Below are 19,142 nucleotides of genomic sequence, written 5' to 3'. Positions count from 1 at the left end.
CATGCTCGAATTTCCCGCGAAAACCTACCCGTACCACTCAAATTAGAAAACATTATTATAAGCTGACCGTTGTGAATCGGGCTAAAGTAAGGCGATAGTTTTGAACACAGGCTGGTTATGTACTTGCTCAAATATTGATTTCGGATCATTTTAACCAAAAAAAGTTACGGACTGCAGCTTTAAATTACACAAAAAGAGGAAATCAAAGGTGTCCAGCAGTACACATATCATGTCAAGTTGCTAGTCGCAATTGTTCAATAATAATTGTTTATTCATGAAAACAACTTGTTATTAGTTTGTACCTGCACTTGTTGATCAATTTAAAAAAATGTAGAAAAATGGAAAAGGTAGGCTAATGGTAATTTTCTGCCAGAATATTATCCATTAAGTTGTAACCTGAAAACACAAAATACAATGCATAATTTTAAATGTAGGTAAAAAAAAAAAAACCTGTGAAAAATCAATACAGAAAATTCCTTCAAATTAACACAGTACATTGTGCCCTATTATACAGATTTTTCTTAAAGTGTAGCATACTAACTTCCAATACACTGCTTTAAAATATAATCGCTCAGAGTGTGTAGTTTTACTAGTTAATAAGAAAATACATAAAAAGATAATTGTTCAAAAATGTGTAAATGTTCAATAATTCAATGTTGTATTTAAATATATATATATATATATATATATATGAATGTAACTATATATATGCTATATAAATCACATGACGTCAATGCGCAATGACATCACTACGTCATTTAGCAACAAATTGACCTGCCTTTAGCAACTTTCCATGAAAATTAGTTGGCAACAAGTTTGAAACCATAGCGTTGCCCCTGCTGCCAAGTACCAACAGAAAACAAAAAGGCTCCTCTCAATGCAAAAAAACGCATTCTGTCTGATCGGGGCCTTAAGCAGCATTGTGGAATGTTTTTATACAGGAAAAATAACTAGAAGCGAATAACACCGGAAGCCACACACAAAAGTTAAAAACGGCCCTGCCCGCCCGTTTCTTAGTAAAGGGTGTTACAGAAACTGAACAATTGAAACTGAACAATTTGTCCAATTTTATTGTCAACCACTACACAAGGTATGTTGACTGAAATGTTTTTATTTTCACTTTGAACGGAAAAGGATCTCATGGCAGCCTCTGAACAAACATTATGAACAACATGAAATCTGACAAAACTGTGTGAAATAGTATTTGTAAACCTCTGAATTTGACCTAAAAGAAAAACTTCCTGCACACATAAAGTAGACATTAAAAAAAATAATGATAAAACAAAAAGATCCCCCCCACCCCACACACACACACTTTTCCTACAAATAATTTCCTACGGAATAAGATGAAGACAGATAAATGATGACAAAAGTTTCATTTTTTGGTGAACTATTTTTTTTTTAACTTGAACGCTCTGAAACTAAAAAAAGAATGTCTCTCAGCATCTCCCTAAGTCTTTTTTAAGATTATACAAAAGCAAAGAAAACGCGAGAATTTCCAAAATAAAACAAAATACTGTAATGCATTACAAACTAAATCTAAAGTGCTCAGGTTGAGTTTAACCTCCTGGAATTTACAATACCTACAAAATATATGAATATTCATTCAAATAATGTCTGATCAGACGAATAAAATACTGACAATAAAGTTACAAATAAGCTAAAAACTATGATATGCATCTAAACATGTTAGCCCTAAATTGTTTATGGACAGAATATATAATCATACATACAAAGTCAACACTGAAATTGCCACTTTTCCCTTTAAAGTCTCTTTGTAGTTTTAGTAAAGCCTGCTTTTGCATATCCATACATTAACACATTTAGGCCTTGTCTGTTTTAACTGCCCTCAAAAAAAAAAAAACTGGAGGAGGAGGACTTGAACCATAATGGTCAGCTTGTGCATCCCTATCTTCAAAAAGTTTCAGAATGTCCACCCTGCATCGGATCCAAGCATGGCAACGTCAACTTGTAAAATGTGCCTCAAAGTGTCACTCAAACCAGTGTGATCTCCACCTCTTCTCTCTTCTGCACCTGGCCCTGTGCCTGTTGTTTGGGTGGAGGTGGAGCAGCTCGTACCTGCAGAAAACAAAAACACCCATCAGATTTCACAGTTAAGCGCCCATCATTGGCATGCAGCTTTAGAAGTGCAGATCTCACAGGTCTCAGGCCCGACCCGCCTTCTCCTGGGGATCTGGGTGATAGGGTGTGGGTGTGACCTGTGGAGGAAAAGACACAGATGAATATGATTCTGACATCTGACAAGAGCATAAATCTAATAATAGAATAGCCTCAGGCAGTGTTGTTTTAGTATCATTGAAATACTATTGAGATACTATTATTTTATTCATATTTTGAATTAGGTTTATATTTTCTGTTCATTTTAATTAAAAAATGTGAATCATTTTGTAGTGTGGTTTTGTATTTTTTTGAAATGTTACATTTCTATGTGTTTTTTATGTCTATTTAGTTTGTATTAATTTTTAGTTTGTTATTTTAGTACATCAAGTTAAACAATACAAAATGAAACATTGCTTTGGCAGCTAGCTTGAGATAAAAAAAAAGTTTTATATTTTATTTTATTTCAGTTAACGTTTATTTTATTTCAAGTAACAAACTTTTTATGGTTTTAGGTTTAGTTAGCTGTAATAACCCTTTTTATTATCATAATATAAAAAAATGTTTTCGTAACTTGAAATGAAGTCGAAAATATAAAAAAACACGAATATTAAATGAAAGACGTAAAAAAATGAAAATGAGAAATTTTGCCTTGGGATCTAACTGAAAATAAGTAAAAGTTCTAAAACAGAAAAAACATTTAAAATGATAAATGCACATAAAATGACTAAAACATTGAAAACTGAAAATATCCAAACAAAAGCTAAGTCAAAATATGAATGCATATTAAAATAGTATATAAATAATATTAAAATAACACTGGTAGGCCAGAAAGTGAATTAGATTTTTTTCAATTAGAATTGATTAATTAGAAGTTTATTTGTAAGTAGTTAAATTAATAAAATCAAATAACGTTTTTTTTTATCATTCAAAATGTTTAAGACAATGAGGTAGTGAGACTGAAAATCACTAAAAATGTTATAGTCATGTGTGAGCTTTACTATAAAGCTTTATGGTTTGCTGTGGTGCTCTGTGTCTTACTGTGGCTCGAGATTTTGGGGGGTTCTGGGGTTTGATAGCCGTTTAAAGTGAGTGTGCTGCTCAAAGATGGCAGCGAAACGGACTCTGGACTTCTACAGGATGGAAACACTGTGGGTGGACTAGCCGCTTGATCCAGAACTGACAGAGACACCTGGTGGTAAGAAACAGCTATTACAAAAATATTTCGGAATTGAACACAGGCTTGCTGTAAACATGAACACAGAAACTTTTTCAGTGTGGCCAGTGTTCTCCAGTAGTATGTGTATAAACCTGCACGTTCATGCTCTTGTGTGTTTGTGCACTCTCCGGTCTGCATAGATCCTCCACTAATACTGCGGGAAAGACGCCCACTGCGCCATTGAACTCGCCCTCCCAGAACCCATCATCTTCTTGGTTGTGTTTGCTGAGAATGTAAATAATGGCTCCCTCGGGGAAAGACAACTCGTCCTCTGTCTGAGCCTCGTAGGCATACAGAGCCCTGGCCAGATTTATGGCTGTGCAAAAGAGAAACAGGGCAGAAAATGTAGTTTTGTTTGTTAAATTATATTAAGCATTCAGTACTAGCAAGGTATAATACTATAAACTAGCATTATTCCAGATATTATACTATAGCCAGTGGTCTCACCGCTGCCATGAGTGTTCGGGATGCTCTGGGTGAGTGTCTCTATTTCTGGCTCTTGTTCTGCAGAAGTGCTGGAGGTGTGTGATTGGGTGTCTATGCTGGAGAAAGACTGGAGCATCCTCAATAGAGAGCTGGAGGTCGGGAGTTGCAGGTATTTTTCCGGCACATATCCCACCTGCCCTGCTCTGTTCCTAGCCTGAAAAACATCAACTTGTCCAATAAATGGCAACATCATAATTGGCATCTAGTTAGGGGTTTTTCAAACCTTACGGGCCCCAACAGGATGTTGAATGGTCAGCAGAAAATTAGAGATATAAAAAAAGACAAAATTAATTTTAACAGAACTTAATTTAAAACAAAATATGTATATAGTTTGTGAAAAAAATTGTAAAGTGAAAAAATATAAAAACTATTTCTAGATATTTCAATAATTCTGTTTTATTTTTCAAATTAAAATATTAACGTATAAATAAATGCTAATTATAATATAAATACGAATTATTTAAAAATATTAATTATATTTATAAATATACATACACTACCATTCAAAGGTTATGTTCAAAAGGTACACTCAAAAGAAGTCCGTTATGATTAATAATAATTTTTACATCATTTTTTTTTTTTTACATTATACACACACACAACTTTTCAAAAGTTGAACGATCTTAAGATTTTTTTTATGTATATATATTTTTGAAATCATTTTCTTATGCTCACCAAGGCTTTATTTATCTAAAATAAAAATACATTAAAAACAGTAAAATTTGATTTCAACATAACGTTTTCTATTTTAATGTATTTTAAAAAGTAATGTATTCCTGTGAAGCAAAGCTGAATTTTCAGCATCATTCCTCCAGTCTTCAGGGTCACATGATCCTTCAGAAATCATTCTAATATGCTGATTTGCTGCTCAAGAAACATTTATTATTATCAAATCAAACCGTGATTTTTTTCAGGATTCTTTGATGAATAGAAAGCTTTGATGAACAGCATTTAAAAAAAAATCTTTTGTAATATATATGTCCTTACTGTCTCAGTTGATCAATTTAATGCATCCTTGCTGAATTAAAGTATTAATTTCTATCAAAACAAAATCTTGACCCCAAACTTTTGAAAAGTAGTGTATAATAATTATAGTAATTTTGTCTCAGTTGATCAATTTAATGCATCCTTGCTGAATTAAAGTATTCATTTCTATCAAAACAAAATCTTGACCCCAAACTTTTGAAAAGTAGTGTATAATAATTATAGTAATTTAAAAAATAAATCAATTATATTTTCCTTACACAGTACAAATGGATCTGTATACATGAAATGATATAATTAATACAGAAAAAATGTCTTTATATTTTAAGGAATGAGTGAGGCAAGAGGATCATAGGCATTTGAAAGTTCAAAAACTCCTGACCAAGTTGAGAGGGTCTGCGTATACCTTAACCCAGTCCTCCATGTCTCCGTCATCAATTAGCTCCAGTATTTCCTGTTCCTGGATTGTGAGCTCATCAGGCTGGGACGCCTGTGGAAATAAATCACAGGAAATGACATCACAAATGGATGAATAGAACCCTGAAAGACTGGAGAATGACAGGCTAGACCACACTAGGTGTGTACCTGATACGAGTAGAGCACAGAGCAGGTGAGAGGGTAGTTCCTGTGAGTGCTGGAGGGGCTGGAGCTGCTGTCGTCCAGCATCTCTGTGTCCTCATCATCTTCTCTGTCAAAATCTACAGAGTGCTTTAGACATTCATTGTAAAACATGATTAGAATGGGTTATAGGGGTTTGCGTGACTCTGGCTTTGACTGTAAGAGATTCAGACTTACAGAGAATGAAGCATCGTGGGTATTGAGGGCCGCCCATCTCTCGTTCTCCAGTTCCTCCATCACTTGGTTCATGGCGCTCTTCAGCCAGACGTCTACAGCCACACCAATGTCTCGGAGGAGGTTCAGACGCGCCTCTGCCTTCAGTTTCATTGTCTACAGGAAGAGTGGACTCATCAACTACCAACTTCCTATTTTATTACACATTGTTTATGTACATCAACTATTTCAACAACATTTGATGCAAGAACCAGTACTATTACAAACTGAATGTGCAGCTTCTTTTAATAACCAGTTCAAGGAGTAGCGACCAGCAGAGGGCGTGCGATGTCACTAAGCCAATGTTTTCATTTAACAGTAGGTTTTTCCCAGAGGTGATTGACAACTTATGATCTGGACTGATATACAAACACAGATAAACAAACTCTCCACCTCGGATTTCCGAATGCATTCTCTTGCATCATCCATTTTCAGTTCTAGCTCGTTGTTATTCTGGTCCTGTTGATGCGACTCTTCGTACTCCGAAAGAATCTAAAAAAAAACAAAAAAACATCAAACCGAAAACAAATTTCGAACTGTGCATTCAAATTCATATAAATGATTAAATTAACATGAACTAAGATTAATAGATGCTGTAGAAGTGTTATTTAATTTTTTATATTTATTTTAATATTGGCCATTTATCAGCCAGGAATTTTAATATTAGTGCAACTAATATAAAAATAAAAAGTATCTAATTAAATTATAAATAATTTTTACATTATAAATTATAATTATTTAAAATATTTTTAATATCACAAATTAACATGCTGAGACATAATATTGTTTGAGAGACTCCTCACCCGCTGCGTAAGGATGATGTTCTTGTGTTCTCTGGCCACACGTGTGGCCCATTTCCTTGCTTCCTTATTCAGACTGTGTTCTTCAGCCGTGCCACTCTCCTTCAGCAGTTCCCTGACCTAAAGAGATCAAGAGAGAGAGCTGACTGATGCACAACACAGACCCTGCACAGATTTCTGCACATGAAACCTTGATAGTTTCTCAGTGCCCATATGTACCCATGTGTCACAGCATAACTCCCAAAATCAAATCTTTGCACAACGACACTCTTAAAATATTATGTCTGTAAATATTGTCAGACTAAATGATTAGGCGACGTAAGCTCTTGAAGAATGATCCTTCGAGATGCTACTTTACAGAGCAACTCCTTTTCACCAGAAACTGAATATTACGACAAATCCTTGACTAAATGGTTTTAGCGTAATACAAGAAAAAAAAGAAAAAAAACCACACCATCAGTCTTAATGGACTTGCCTGGGAGTGAGAAAACACAGAACCCTGCATGCATCAGCTGATCTACAGCATGCAGATACTGATGATAATACATCCAATGAATGTGATTTCAATTTCTAATTTCTAATAATATGCAGTATTTAAAAAAAAAAAAAAAAAACCTTTATATTTTAGGGACGGGGAATGGGAGGTGTTCAATGAGGGGTGCAAGAGGTGGGGCAGGTTCACTTCTCAAAGCCCTCTTTTCACAGGCCGTGTTGCTTCCTGCCTGCACTGACGCCCAGTTTTCCCTGGTCTTTCCGCCCCACCAGCGCTGAGGGCTGTTTTCTTTAGGAACAGACTAATGCTTGTTTGACTCACAAACAAAAAGAGGGTAAGCGAACAAATGGGCCACTATGCTGGTGTGGTGAAGGGCGAGATGACTTGCGGGCAGCAGGGGGCGCTATAGCATATTTGAAAAACAGTTGCACAGTCATGGAAGAACACATTCGGCCTTCATTAGAGCACTTTTCCTCTTTGTCAGACTGATTAATGAAAAAATAAGAATATTGTAACAATGTTTTAAGTGACATTTAAAGTGAAAGAGAAGTTTTTGGTTAGGATTATGTGCTGAACCTTCATTTAAAACTTTGAATCCACAGTAAATGTGAAATATTTCTTGTAAAAATCCTCTTATTTACAAGTACTAGGCTCAAGAAAAGGAATTTTGCATGTTTTTTGAGCGACTATTAGATGCTGTAGAAGTATTGTTCAGTGTTAGTTCATGTTAACAAATGAAACCTATATTAGTATTATTATTTATATTATTTTATTAAATTTAGTTACCATTTTTTAAATGTATTTAAACTAAATAGATTTTAGATTAGATAACAGAATAATTAATTTGATTAAATTCTTAATTTTAATAAAATAATTATATTTTTAATTAATTTTAATAGAATAATATTGGATTAGATTATTAATTTGATTAAATTTAAGTATTTTCTATTAAACAAATCTTATATTACTTTATATTTATTGTAATATCATCCATTATATATTTATTATAATATCATCCATTTGTTTATTACTGGTGCAACCCTAATATATAAATAAAAAATAAATACATGTATAAATAATTTATAAATTATTTAAAAAAAAATTATATCACAAATATGAATAGTAAAGGGAGAAAAGGAGTTCTCTGTTAAATTTGCATCTCTGTTGTTTGTGTGATTTTTTTTTTAGTATGTTCGTTGGAGTTGGAGGCAACATACCGAATCATTTTCACAAGGCTGGTACTGGAAGGGGGCGGCTTTCTGAAACACTGGGTTGTCCTGAATGAATACCTGTTGGTGGATATCCTGTGTCACCTACAGAGGGGCCAAACATACACATACAAACACACAAGGACAATTACATTTATGTAAACTACTTGTCTAATGTCAAGATGTCACATTAACAATAGCACAGCTAACATAATCTCTCATCTGGAGGAATGACAGACCACCAGAACAGGTAATTCATGAATAGTATGTGTGTTGTAACCTGATGCTGGACTAGAGACATTATACCTGAGTGCAATGAACTGAATGGAAACACTGTGACAATCATCGAATTACAACAACACTGGACTGTAGTCCAGTGGACTGTGGACCAGACCTAATGACACACACTGAAGGCTGTCACTACTGAAAATCAGTCGATTCTCTTCAAATGTACACATTTATAATAACTAACACTCATTTTGTATTTCTAATTTCAACATTTTTTTATGTTTTACCCAGTTACTGCCAAATTGAAACATCAGTATATCTTAAAAAGCTTGTCTGCTCTAACATAGAGTAAAGATCTCAATTCTAAACCACCGCAAACTCTCTAAAGCAGGTACATTTCTCTCTTTAAGGTCAGTATTAACTGCCTGAGCTGGGATTTGATCCAGCAACCCTCCAGTGGCAGATCATATTACCTGCTCTACATTCGGCCACTGTGGTTGATCTGTGTTTTTCCATAGCAGTGTATACTCAAGTGTGTGTGTGTGTGTGTGTGTGTGTGTCACTCACCCCACTGGACGTCTCCAGCAGGCACTGAAAAGTGTCCTGAATGCTTTGAGACGTCTCAAGCTCCGTCTGACACAGTGAAATGAGAAAACTCTGTACGTGATCGTAGAAACTGCAATCTAGAACCTGGACTCAAAAACAAAACGGAATAACAAATGTCTCTTCTACACACCAAGGCGAAATTTATTTGATCAACAATACAGTAAAAACAGTAATACTGTGAAATATTATTACAGTTTAAAATAGCTGCTTTTTATTTTAATATATTTTAGATTGTAATGTATTGCTGTGATGCAAAGGTGTATTTTCAGCATCAATACTCCAGTCTTTAGTGTCACATGACCCTTCAGAAATCATTCTAATATGCTGATTTGATGCTCTAGAAACATTTCTTACTATTATCAATGTTGAAAACAGTTGTGTTTTGAAGACTATTAAAAAAAAAAAAAAATTAATAAGACAAAAGCTGATCAACATTTGGCCTCACCCTTATGGAGCTGATCAGATCGGTCTCATAATAGCGGTCCTGATGAGCATTAATGGCTGACAGTGTGAGCAGGTAATCATTCCTTGCTTGTGTGGCTTTGGACTTCCATTCGTTCTTCTTGGCTTTCAGCTGAAATCAACAGAAAATGTTCACATGTGCACTTGTCACCATGATTTGCAAGCAAATTTTACTACATGGAGACGGCAAAACATCACACACTGTAGTTAAATAATGTCCTAATTAAACAGATCATATCCTAAAAAAAAATAATGTATTTTATATTTGTTATTCAGTAACAGGTTTGTAATTTATTTGCACAAAAACAGTTTTTTAATTTATTTTTGTCGTCATTTTTAAATAACGATTTTCCACTTTTCTTTCTCATCCTTTTTTAATAAAAAAAATTATATATTTATTATTATGTCCAGTAAAGAATTAACGAATCGTTAATATTAAAATTCTATAATAAATAAAATACTAAAAAATATAATAATTTTTAATGCTACAATTGAATCACAACATTTTAATGTACTGTGTGACAAATGTATAATCATTTTGGTATTTGCTAAAGATAACATTTATCTGTGTTATTAAATAATTCGTTGTTTTTTTTAAAGATTAACTCTGGGTGAGTGTTGTAAAAATAGGAGAAATGAGCATGCACTAATAAATATACGATCTCAACCATTAAACCAATATGGTACTGATATATTGTGCATTGTACCTTCACACTCGCCCTCTTCAAACTGGAGCGTGACTGAAACAGACTGAGCTTTGACCTTGTATTGCATGAGCCAACAGGAATAATAGAAAATACCAGAGAAAAAAAAACAGGAGTAAGGAAAAACAGCAAAAAATGATGAATCTTCATTTAAACCTGAAAAACATGATAACCCTCTGCCCTGTTCTTGTGGACAGCTGATGTCACTTCCTTCACATGTGACAGGTCAGCGAACGTACTTGGCCTCCATATCAGCTTTCTCTCTCACAGTCTGCGCTGTTTGTTCCGCCTCCTGGTAGGTCTTCCTGCTCTTCTCTAGGTCTCTGATCGTGACCTGCAGATCGGCCTGAGCTCTTGCCAGCTGTTCGCAGCACTGAGAGAGGACAGATGAATAAATGGCCGCTGTGCCACTTTAGTGCAGAGTATCTCTTGATGTGTTTACCTTCTTCAGCTGCAGGTCCTTCTGCGCTCTGAACGTCTTCACAGGATCTGAGATCTGGCTCCTGTAGTTCTCACATCCGTTAATACGAGACTGGCTCACTTTCATCACACCCTCCAAGTAGGATCTCCATACGGCCCAAACATTTCTGCTTGATGATGAACACAAATAGACACTGCGATTGAAAATCCATCATATTTGCTCTTTTCTTTGCTCTTCTCATCTCTCCTATTACCTGGAGTCTCTCTGCTCCTCTGATGGGGCTCCAGACCACTCTCGCTTCAAGTACTGCGATGCAAGCTTATGTAGAGCCTATAAAGTCAAGCCAGATTTATTTATATAGCACTTCATACAATACAGATGGTCTTCTGGTCAAACTACCAGTCCATAATCCATAATAACACATCTTCCAGTGAAAAAGTTCCCCTGTTGTTCTCTCACATCAAAATCCACCAACATATTTGTTTAGGACTGTTTTTACTTGTAAATGGTGCATGATCTGTGCATATTTCTCTCCAGATTCAGACGAGACAACTTTTGCACTGGAGAAAGCAATATTATGGATAGAGGACTCGTATTTTAGTTGTCCTCTTTCCATAATATTGGATAGAGGACATTTTTACTTCACAAGACGTTAATTGATGGACTGGAATCATGTGGGTTACTTGTGGATTATTGTGATTATTGTGTTTATATCAGCTGTTTGGACTCTCATTCTGACGGCATCCATTCACTGCAGGGGATCCTTTGGTGAGCAAGTGATGCAATGCTGAATTTCTCCAAATCTGTTCGGATGAAGAAAAAAACTCACCTACATCTTGGATGGCCTGAGGATGAGTAAATTTTCCTATTCCTTCAATATACTGTTAATAAACATTTCTGAAAGTTTAGATTCAGAGCTTCTGAGTAGCCTTTTAAAAACTCCACTTCAATTGTCACCACAAAATAAAACAGATTCCTCAGAGGAGAAATTTCTCCTTTTATCCCATCACACCAGATCAGTGCAAATGTGGAAAACATGGAGGACAACTTTCAGTCTGTAAAAGCAAAACCCACATGGGTGTTTCTGCCTGTCTGCTTGACACTTAAATGTCAGACCGTGCCAATGTGTAGATTTACAAGTGAGTAAGCAACTGGCTGCTTTTGAAACAGAAGAAAGGGGAAAATAACACTCACTTTCCATCCTCAAGTCAAGTAAATGTCACTGTATTGGACTGATTTCCAAAAGTCACAAACAATTTGGTAAAATATCAGAGCAAAAAAACCTAAAACAAAAACGGAAAAATAACCAAGCTAGAACAAAGTTCCTTTCATTACTTCACCATTACTCTCTTAAAAATAAAGGTTATTTATTGGCATTGATAGTTCCATGATGAACCTTTAACATCCATGGAACCTTTCCATTCCACAAAAGGTACCTATAATGTAAAATTATACTTTATAGTTTTAAAATGTTTTTTCAAATAATTTTAAATTGTTCTTTTAAGAACTGTTCACTGGAAGGTTCTTTGGGGAACCAAAAATGGTTCTTCTATGGGACTGCTGTGAAAACCCCCTTTGGGAACCTTTCTTTTTAAGAGTGTACTGACGATAATTCCAACAAAGCATAGTTCAATCATGACAACTCTCGGAACATTTTAGCATGGTGATGGATATGACAATGTTAATGTATTTGGTCTTGGCGGAACAGATCTGCTACGCTGCTGCTGAATTGCTGCTGCTGTTGGCTATTGCTGTAGTTGTAGATTATTGCTGCTGCTGCAAGCAAGTACAGGAACTTGCTACTGCCAATGCATATGGCGATACGGTGCCATGAGTATTTAAGACATGCTGCTGCTGCACAAATAGCATATAAAATAACCCCGTAGCAGATCTATACAGGTGGAGGATTTCAGAGAACTCTGAACGCGCACTGCAGGAATCTCAAGTGAATGCTAGCCAGCCATATAAATACAAGGCAGTAAGCTCATTGGCTGCATATGCAGCATGAACCAGTCAGCTTGTGCCAAGTCGTTTAACTCTCTGAATATCATCAGTTACGTTAACACCCCGTCAGAATGCGCCATCTAGAGTTTCATGACTGAACTATATATTTAAAAACTTCAACAAAACTGAAATGACTGAACCGTAACAAGTTCCACAAAGGACAGAGAGTGAGCAGCATCCGCTCAAAACAGAGAGGATTTGCTTTCTGGCCCTCAGACTACAATCTGGCACTACCAACCCAGTCCTATGAGCTGCCAGCTCTGATGATTCGACTCAGGAAGAAGACCCTGAAGAAGAGAGAGATTCCTGTCTTCATGAGCCAATCAGCATCCACCAGCCCTGCAGGTGCACAAGCTTCAGATCCAACAGAAAAGAAACTCTCACTCACACACACATACTGAGCGTCATTCAGACAACTGGGCTCTCCATTCACCAAGTGATCACACAGATCTCATAGTATCTTGATGAGGACAGTCGGCATGTCAGGCTGTACATCTATAAAATTTGGGTGTTAGACTGTTTATGCAATATACACTACAATTAATTATCTTATACTGACCTAGGCTGCATTTATTTGATCAAAATACAGTAATATTGTGAAAAATTATTACAATTTAAATAACTGTTTCATATTTTAATATATTTTAAAATGTAATGTATACCTCTGATGGCAAAGCTGAATTTTCAGCAGCCATTACTCCAGCCTTCAGTGTCACATGATCCTTCAAAATTTTAATTGAATTTTTTAATGTTTCTTGATTTGCTGCTCAAAAGACATTTCTTATTATTATCAATGTAGAAAATAGTTGTGCTGCTTAATATTTTTTTGTGGATATTGTGATGATTTTCCCCCCAGGATTATTTGAATTGAAAGTTCAAAAGAACAGCATTTATTTGAAATAGAAATTGGTTGTAACATTATAAATGTCTTTATTGTCGCTTTAGATCAGCTACATTGCTGAATGGAAGTATGAAAATCTGACTGACCCCAAAGTAATTTATCCAAAATTTTTCTCAGTTTTGTAGATTTAAGGGAAAAATAGGTGAAAATGTAGATCCTAGTGATCCAAATATATGAAATCATATTTATAAAGTGACATAGCATTGATGTCATGTGGATCTTCTTAGCAACGCATTTGAAAGAGACAAAAGCAGATTGAACGCAACTGGCAAAAATTCATGAAACCAATCGCCTGCAGGTCATTAAAAACCACAGTTTTTTCCACTGAGTCACCAAATCTACCTCTACAAAAACAAACTAATTCACACATAAATTGTCAGTGATCAGTGGAAGATGCATAACATCTGTTCATCATTATTAATACATTTAATAAAAAATATTTGTTTAAAGGGGTCATATGAAGCGATTTCAAGTTTTCCTTTCTCTTTGGTCTGTTGTCCTTTCGGGCTTGAACTGATGGTAAAACTAATGACATTATTTACTGTCTTTACATTTATTTTGAAAGATGAAGCTCGCGTTTATGGTAAGGGGCGTTACATTTCCGACGCGTGCTTGTTGTGTTCGGCCAATCACAATGCACTGGTTCAGCTGGCCAATCAGAGCAGACTGTGCTTGTCAAAGGAGGGGGCTTTGTTGAAAACGACGTGTTTGAGAGAGGCGGGGCATAGAGGACCTACAATAATGTACAGTATTTGAAAAATAATGTGTTTTTTGAACATTAAAGCATGTCAACATATTCTGTTACACCAAATACACAAAATAATGATCTTTAAAATAGCATCATATGACCCCTTTAATCTCAGAACAAAAATCACCCTACATCATCAAAAATAAACATACTTTAAATTATGAACTCATGTAATTCAATATGGTGGCCACAACTCACCTGTGAGCAATCTTTCTCTATTAGTGCTTTCTTCTGGCTGTAAATCCTGAGGATTAAACACACACACACACACACACACACACAAAGTCAAGCAGTTCAGCACTAATATACCAACAGACAGACAGAAAATAGCTCTATAGGAGTTTAAAAAGCAGTGTAAAATCAAACTCGACCTCAGATCCTCCAGGAAGTCCAAGTCTGTCTGGTGTTTAAACTGGAGTCTGTTCAGCTGCTCTGTGTGAGTGTGTTTCACTTCTTGTGTGACTTTTACCTGCAACACACACAATGACAACCTCAGGAGAACCAACTTTGACCCAGATCACACCAACCTGAAAGAGGAACCTGTGTCTGGCATACTCGAGTCAATGGAGACAGTAGGACAGATGCTGGAACTCAGCATAAGCATAAACATTATGTATTATGTATAATACGTTGTGTGTGTGTGTGTGTGTGTGTGTGTGTGTGTGTGAACATATTTATACACACATTATATATTATACATTTTACTAGTTTTTTTTTTACAAGTTGCAATTATCCAAATTAATATATAATTAACTGAAAATAAAACGATTATAAGGCTGGTTAGACATATATCTATCTATCTATCTATCAGTTTGTTTGTTTGTTTGTTCAGTCAAACAAACAAGGAGACAAGAAAGCAAGCAAACAAACAGACTGACATGACAACAAAACATCGTAAAAAGTGAGAACAAATAAAGAAGCAGGTCGACTCACCTTTCTTGGAGGAGGCTGCATGTCTGGATCTGGATATACAGGACAAGCCTCTAGAAATTCACCCCGCAATACCCAAACACATCTGCGGGACGGAGAAATGCAGAGCGGAATAATCTGTTTAGGTGGAAGAAAGAAAAATAGATCACAGAAATACTTCCAGACCCCGCCGTTGCGCTGCTCACGTAAAGCGAACTCTAATGAGAAGAACTTCAGTCAGTGGAACAGAATTGAGAACAGCGCCCTCCGGTGACCAAATAATAATATACGCGTTGAACGTTTTGTGCTGTTGTGTGTTTATGAATGCGTGTTGATATATGTGATATGTTTCCGTTAGAATATGAAGCTAAATGTGTACAGAATAGCGTGCAGTATTTAACTATGAGAGATTAGACAAAGATGAAGGAGAAAAATCTCATTCATAACTCTTCAGTTTCAGACTCTTACTCTGCCGCTCTCATTCTACATATAACTGCAGTGATGATGATAAACATTTTATCAACTGTCACTTGGTTAAATTTATTATACCTTCGTCATCATAAAATAATCACAAAAAGGCCCTTCGTCACATGTTGTTGGTGAGATGAGGCCATCTAGCGGTGGGCGTATGTAAAAATAAAGTGGGACACTTACCCAATCAAATTTAAATTCAATATCATAAATAATAATAATTTCATTTTTTTTTAAATAATAATAATAATAATAATTAGCAGTAGTAGTAGTAGTATTGCTATTTCCAGAGCCTGGAAACTCACACTCATGGAGGCGAAAAGAAATCCTGTGAGTGTTACCTTTTACATGCAGGATGGTTTTCTGTTTATTGTAATTTAATATTTTACTCAATTGACGTTTTTTTTTCACTCTCATAGGTTTTCACATACAATCCCTATGACGATACATACCAAACCGTTCCAATTGACAGTCATAATGCAGTTTACATCATGCCAAGTACAGGTAGTGGAGGTAATTATATAAACACATCATTCATTCTACAGAAAGCACAGAGAAAGGGTTATTGCCACTTTGTGTTTTTTATACATTGATATAATACATTGTTTTAATTATTATTACAACCATTTTATGATTATTTCATTCATTTCCTTATGGCGCACTTTACTGCTACATTATAGCTCAAACAATCTAAGTGAGAAAAATAGGAAAATTAAAGGAATAGTTCACCTAAAAATTTAAATTTCCTGTAAATGTTCTCACACTCAGGACATCCAAGATGTACAGTAGATGAGATTGTTTCTTCATCCGAACAGATTTGGAGAAATTTAGCATTACATCACTTGCTCACCAATGGATCCTCTGAAGTGAATGGGGGCCGTCAGAATGAGAGTCCAAACAGCTGATAAAAACATCACAATAATCAACAAGTAATCCACATGACTCCAGCTGAATCTTTTATTTATATATATATATATATATATACTTTTTTTTTAAGATGTAACAGTTTATTACCACTTTGAACTTAAATTTTAACTCCTTGATTTTCAGTGGTCTTATTCCCACTGTAGAAACGTTTTCATAAACAAAGAAACATTTAACCAGGGATGAACCTCTAATCCAGATGTGCTTCCCTGCAGGGACTCAGCATGTCTGGGTACACAGAGACTCTTATGACAATTTTGGAGAGCAGATTGCGTTGGGCCTCCTGGCTGGAATGGCTGCAGGTGCAGCAATGCGTTCTCTTCTATGGATGCCCTTCTGGTTCTGCTGAGAACCAGTCAGATAGAAGGGTGATTAATGGAAATCCAGCAGACTGAGAGAACAGACTGGAAGAGCCGTCCATAAAGCTCAGCCATAGCAAATGCTCCTGTTCCTTCATATAAATATGTAAATATGAGAATAGCTGCAGCTGTTTTAAACTCAGTGGGCATTAAGTGGTTAATCAGTGTGTAAAGGAAGGATTCTTCTTTTTTGATTGTTTAGTTCTTTAGAATATCTATAAAACTATATAATAATTCTGCACACAGCTAATGATTGTTTTTTCTTGCTGCTATGATTCTGCTTTGTGTATGTCGTACATGTAGAGCTCTGCAAACTTGCTCAGGGTTTTGTCCATTATTATGTTATTTTTCTCAGACACAAGTTCTCCTATCAGTATTTATAAAAAGTTCCAAGATTTTTCTAACTCTAAAACACTAAAGCCCGAATTCATTATGTTCCATAGCATGAGGTTTGGGAGTGATCATCAGACCGTTGAATGCTCTTCAAATGAGAATCTTGCAAAACTCTTCTTACAAAAGAATATGATGCTGAAGTAGCCAACAAAAGCTGAATATGTTGATCAAGCCTTTGAAATACCTCAAAAATGAAGGCATGATTATGAAATCAGTTCTCATAACTGACCACTAGAGGCAGGCAGAGCAGCATTTGCATTTGGCCTGTTTACACACTACTATGCTACCTTGCGAGTATAAGTTATAAACTTAATATTGTTGTGCAAAATAAAATGCAGAATAATAAAAACAGAATCATATTAGTTGGCTTTTCATTTTTTGTGCGTTTACAATTAAAACTTCTGCACATTTAACAATGTCCTGATTAACAAAGAAAGTTATACATAATCCAGCAAGGAAAAAAAAAAACCCACTGTTGCTAAATACAAGATTTTATTAGGGACGCCTCAAGATGCTGATCAATTTTTGCAGTGCAAATAATGAGCATTGGTGTCAAGCAGTGCTACCAGAGGAAACTGGTTAAAATCTATTTGAAATGAATGAGACCGTTTCAAGAAAACAACCAAACAAAATGCACTATATCATAAAAAATGTTTTTTAGATCAGTCTGGGGACAAACTTATCACTGTACAGTTAAAAAAAACAAACGTGGAAGGTGCTTAGGGCCAGAATGTCTAAACGTCTCCATGTCTGCAAATTATGACAAACAAAACAGTTTAAAAACAAAAACAAAGAGATTACAAATAAATATTAGGGTTCATGCTTGATTCAACAAATCAAACCATATCTAGTGTGTCATTATTACAATAAATCAAACTTTACAATGCTAAAAAAAAAAAATAAAAAAAAATAAAAAGTGGAAGTCCGATAAAACAAACCATCAAAGGTAATGTCTGCATATTATCTGTTAAACTGGATCTGATACTTCCCTTAATATACATAATATTTCTTTGCAATAACTGTATTTCTCTTTGACTAAGCTATTGGCTTTCTAATGCTCAAAATAAGAATAAAAATTAAATAAAATGGCATCTAAGGAGAGAAAACAAAACAAAACCGCAATGCTTGAGAGTTGACTGAGCTAAAAGCAGCACTTGTTCCTCCAAAATTCCAAAAACATTTGTTTTTACACTTTTCTTTCTTCCTTATGAAGAAGTCATTAGAAACGTCACAGATGTAACGCCCCGTAGCCACATATGATGAAATCTACACTTGGATATTTCCAAAAACACTCACAAACATTTCTTCCATCTCTGCACCGTGAATCTGGAATAATGTTTAACAAGTCCACGCCTATTCAAATCTGGATATCCTTCTCAAATTAGTTCTTTAATTTCATTTTTTTAATCTTGTTTTGTTCCTATTCACGTCATTGTTACAGTAATATAAGTATTATTTCACATAGAACGAAACATGAACAAAAACAACACTTTATAAAGTGTTTTAAAAGAGTGAAAAACCAAAACACCACAAAAGGTGTACAATTAACGGAAACAATTAATAGAAAAGCAACAGCATACCCATCCACATTGTGCTTTCGAATTTAAAGGGGTCATATGATGCTTTTTTAAAGATCATTATTTTGTGTATTTGGTGTAACAGAATATGTTGACATGCTTTAATGTTCAAAAAACACATTCTTTTTCAAATACTGTACATTATTGTAGGTCCTCTATGCCCCGCCTCTCTCAAACGCTTCGTTTTCTACAAAGTCCCTCCTTCAGACAAGTGCAGTCTGCTCTGATTGGCCAGCTGACCCAGTGCATTGTGATTGGCCGAACACCACAAGCACTCGTCGGAAATGTAACGCCAC

The 19,142-nt window shown here is 35.3% G+C and overlaps 2 protein-coding genes across 3 annotated transcripts; one reads left to right on the top strand and one right to left on the bottom strand.

Moving 5' to 3' along the window:
* Positions 1 to 1,105: 1,105 nt before the first annotated feature.
* Positions 1,106 to 15,372, bottom strand: LOC107743406 (F-BAR and double SH3 domains protein 2-like). 2 transcript variants are annotated; one of them, XM_016556621.1, is made up of 20 exons: positions 15,147 to 15,372; positions 14,585 to 14,682; positions 14,412 to 14,457; positions 10,814 to 10,890; positions 10,582 to 10,729; positions 10,379 to 10,512; positions 10,143 to 10,197; positions 9,419 to 9,547; positions 8,935 to 9,057; positions 8,149 to 8,244; positions 6,442 to 6,558; positions 6,032 to 6,130; positions 5,603 to 5,755; positions 5,393 to 5,515; positions 5,214 to 5,297; positions 3,785 to 3,977; positions 3,430 to 3,653; positions 3,160 to 3,310; positions 2,161 to 2,219; positions 1,106 to 2,079 (listed from the first exon to the last, which is right to left on the bottom strand). In XM_016556621.1, the coding sequence occupies exons 1-20, from the start codon at positions 15,165 to 15,167 to the stop codon at positions 1,996 to 1,998; spliced, it is 2,214 nt and encodes a 737-aa protein (XP_016412107.1). In that variant the 5' UTR covers positions 15,168 to 15,372; the 3' UTR covers positions 1,106 to 1,995. The 2 variants fall into 2 exon arrangements, with proteins under 2 accessions (XP_016412107.1, XP_016412108.1); XM_016556622.1 differs by having other exon boundaries at positions 10,582 to 10,726.
* Positions 15,166 to 18,194, top strand: LOC107743458 (pleckstrin homology domain-containing family B member 1-like). The gene is made up of 4 exons (XM_016556680.1): positions 15,166 to 15,392; positions 15,854 to 15,923; positions 16,013 to 16,106; positions 16,733 to 18,194. The coding sequence occupies exons 1-4, from the start codon at positions 15,166 to 15,168 to the stop codon at positions 16,864 to 16,866; spliced, it is 525 nt and encodes a 174-aa protein (XP_016412166.1). The 3' UTR covers positions 16,867 to 18,194.
* Positions 18,195 to 19,142: the final 948 nt, after the last annotated feature.

This window comes from Sinocyclocheilus rhinocerous, unplaced genomic scaffold (assembly GCF_001515625.1).
Source record: "Sinocyclocheilus rhinocerous isolate Xijiao unplaced genomic scaffold, SAMN03320098_v1.1 scaffold106, whole genome shotgun sequence".
Lineage (NCBI taxonomy): Eukaryota > Metazoa > Chordata > Actinopteri > Cypriniformes > Cyprinidae > Sinocyclocheilus > Sinocyclocheilus rhinocerous.
The sequence above is the reverse complement of the archived record's forward strand: the minus strand, read 5'-3'. Positions and strand labels throughout refer to the sequence as shown.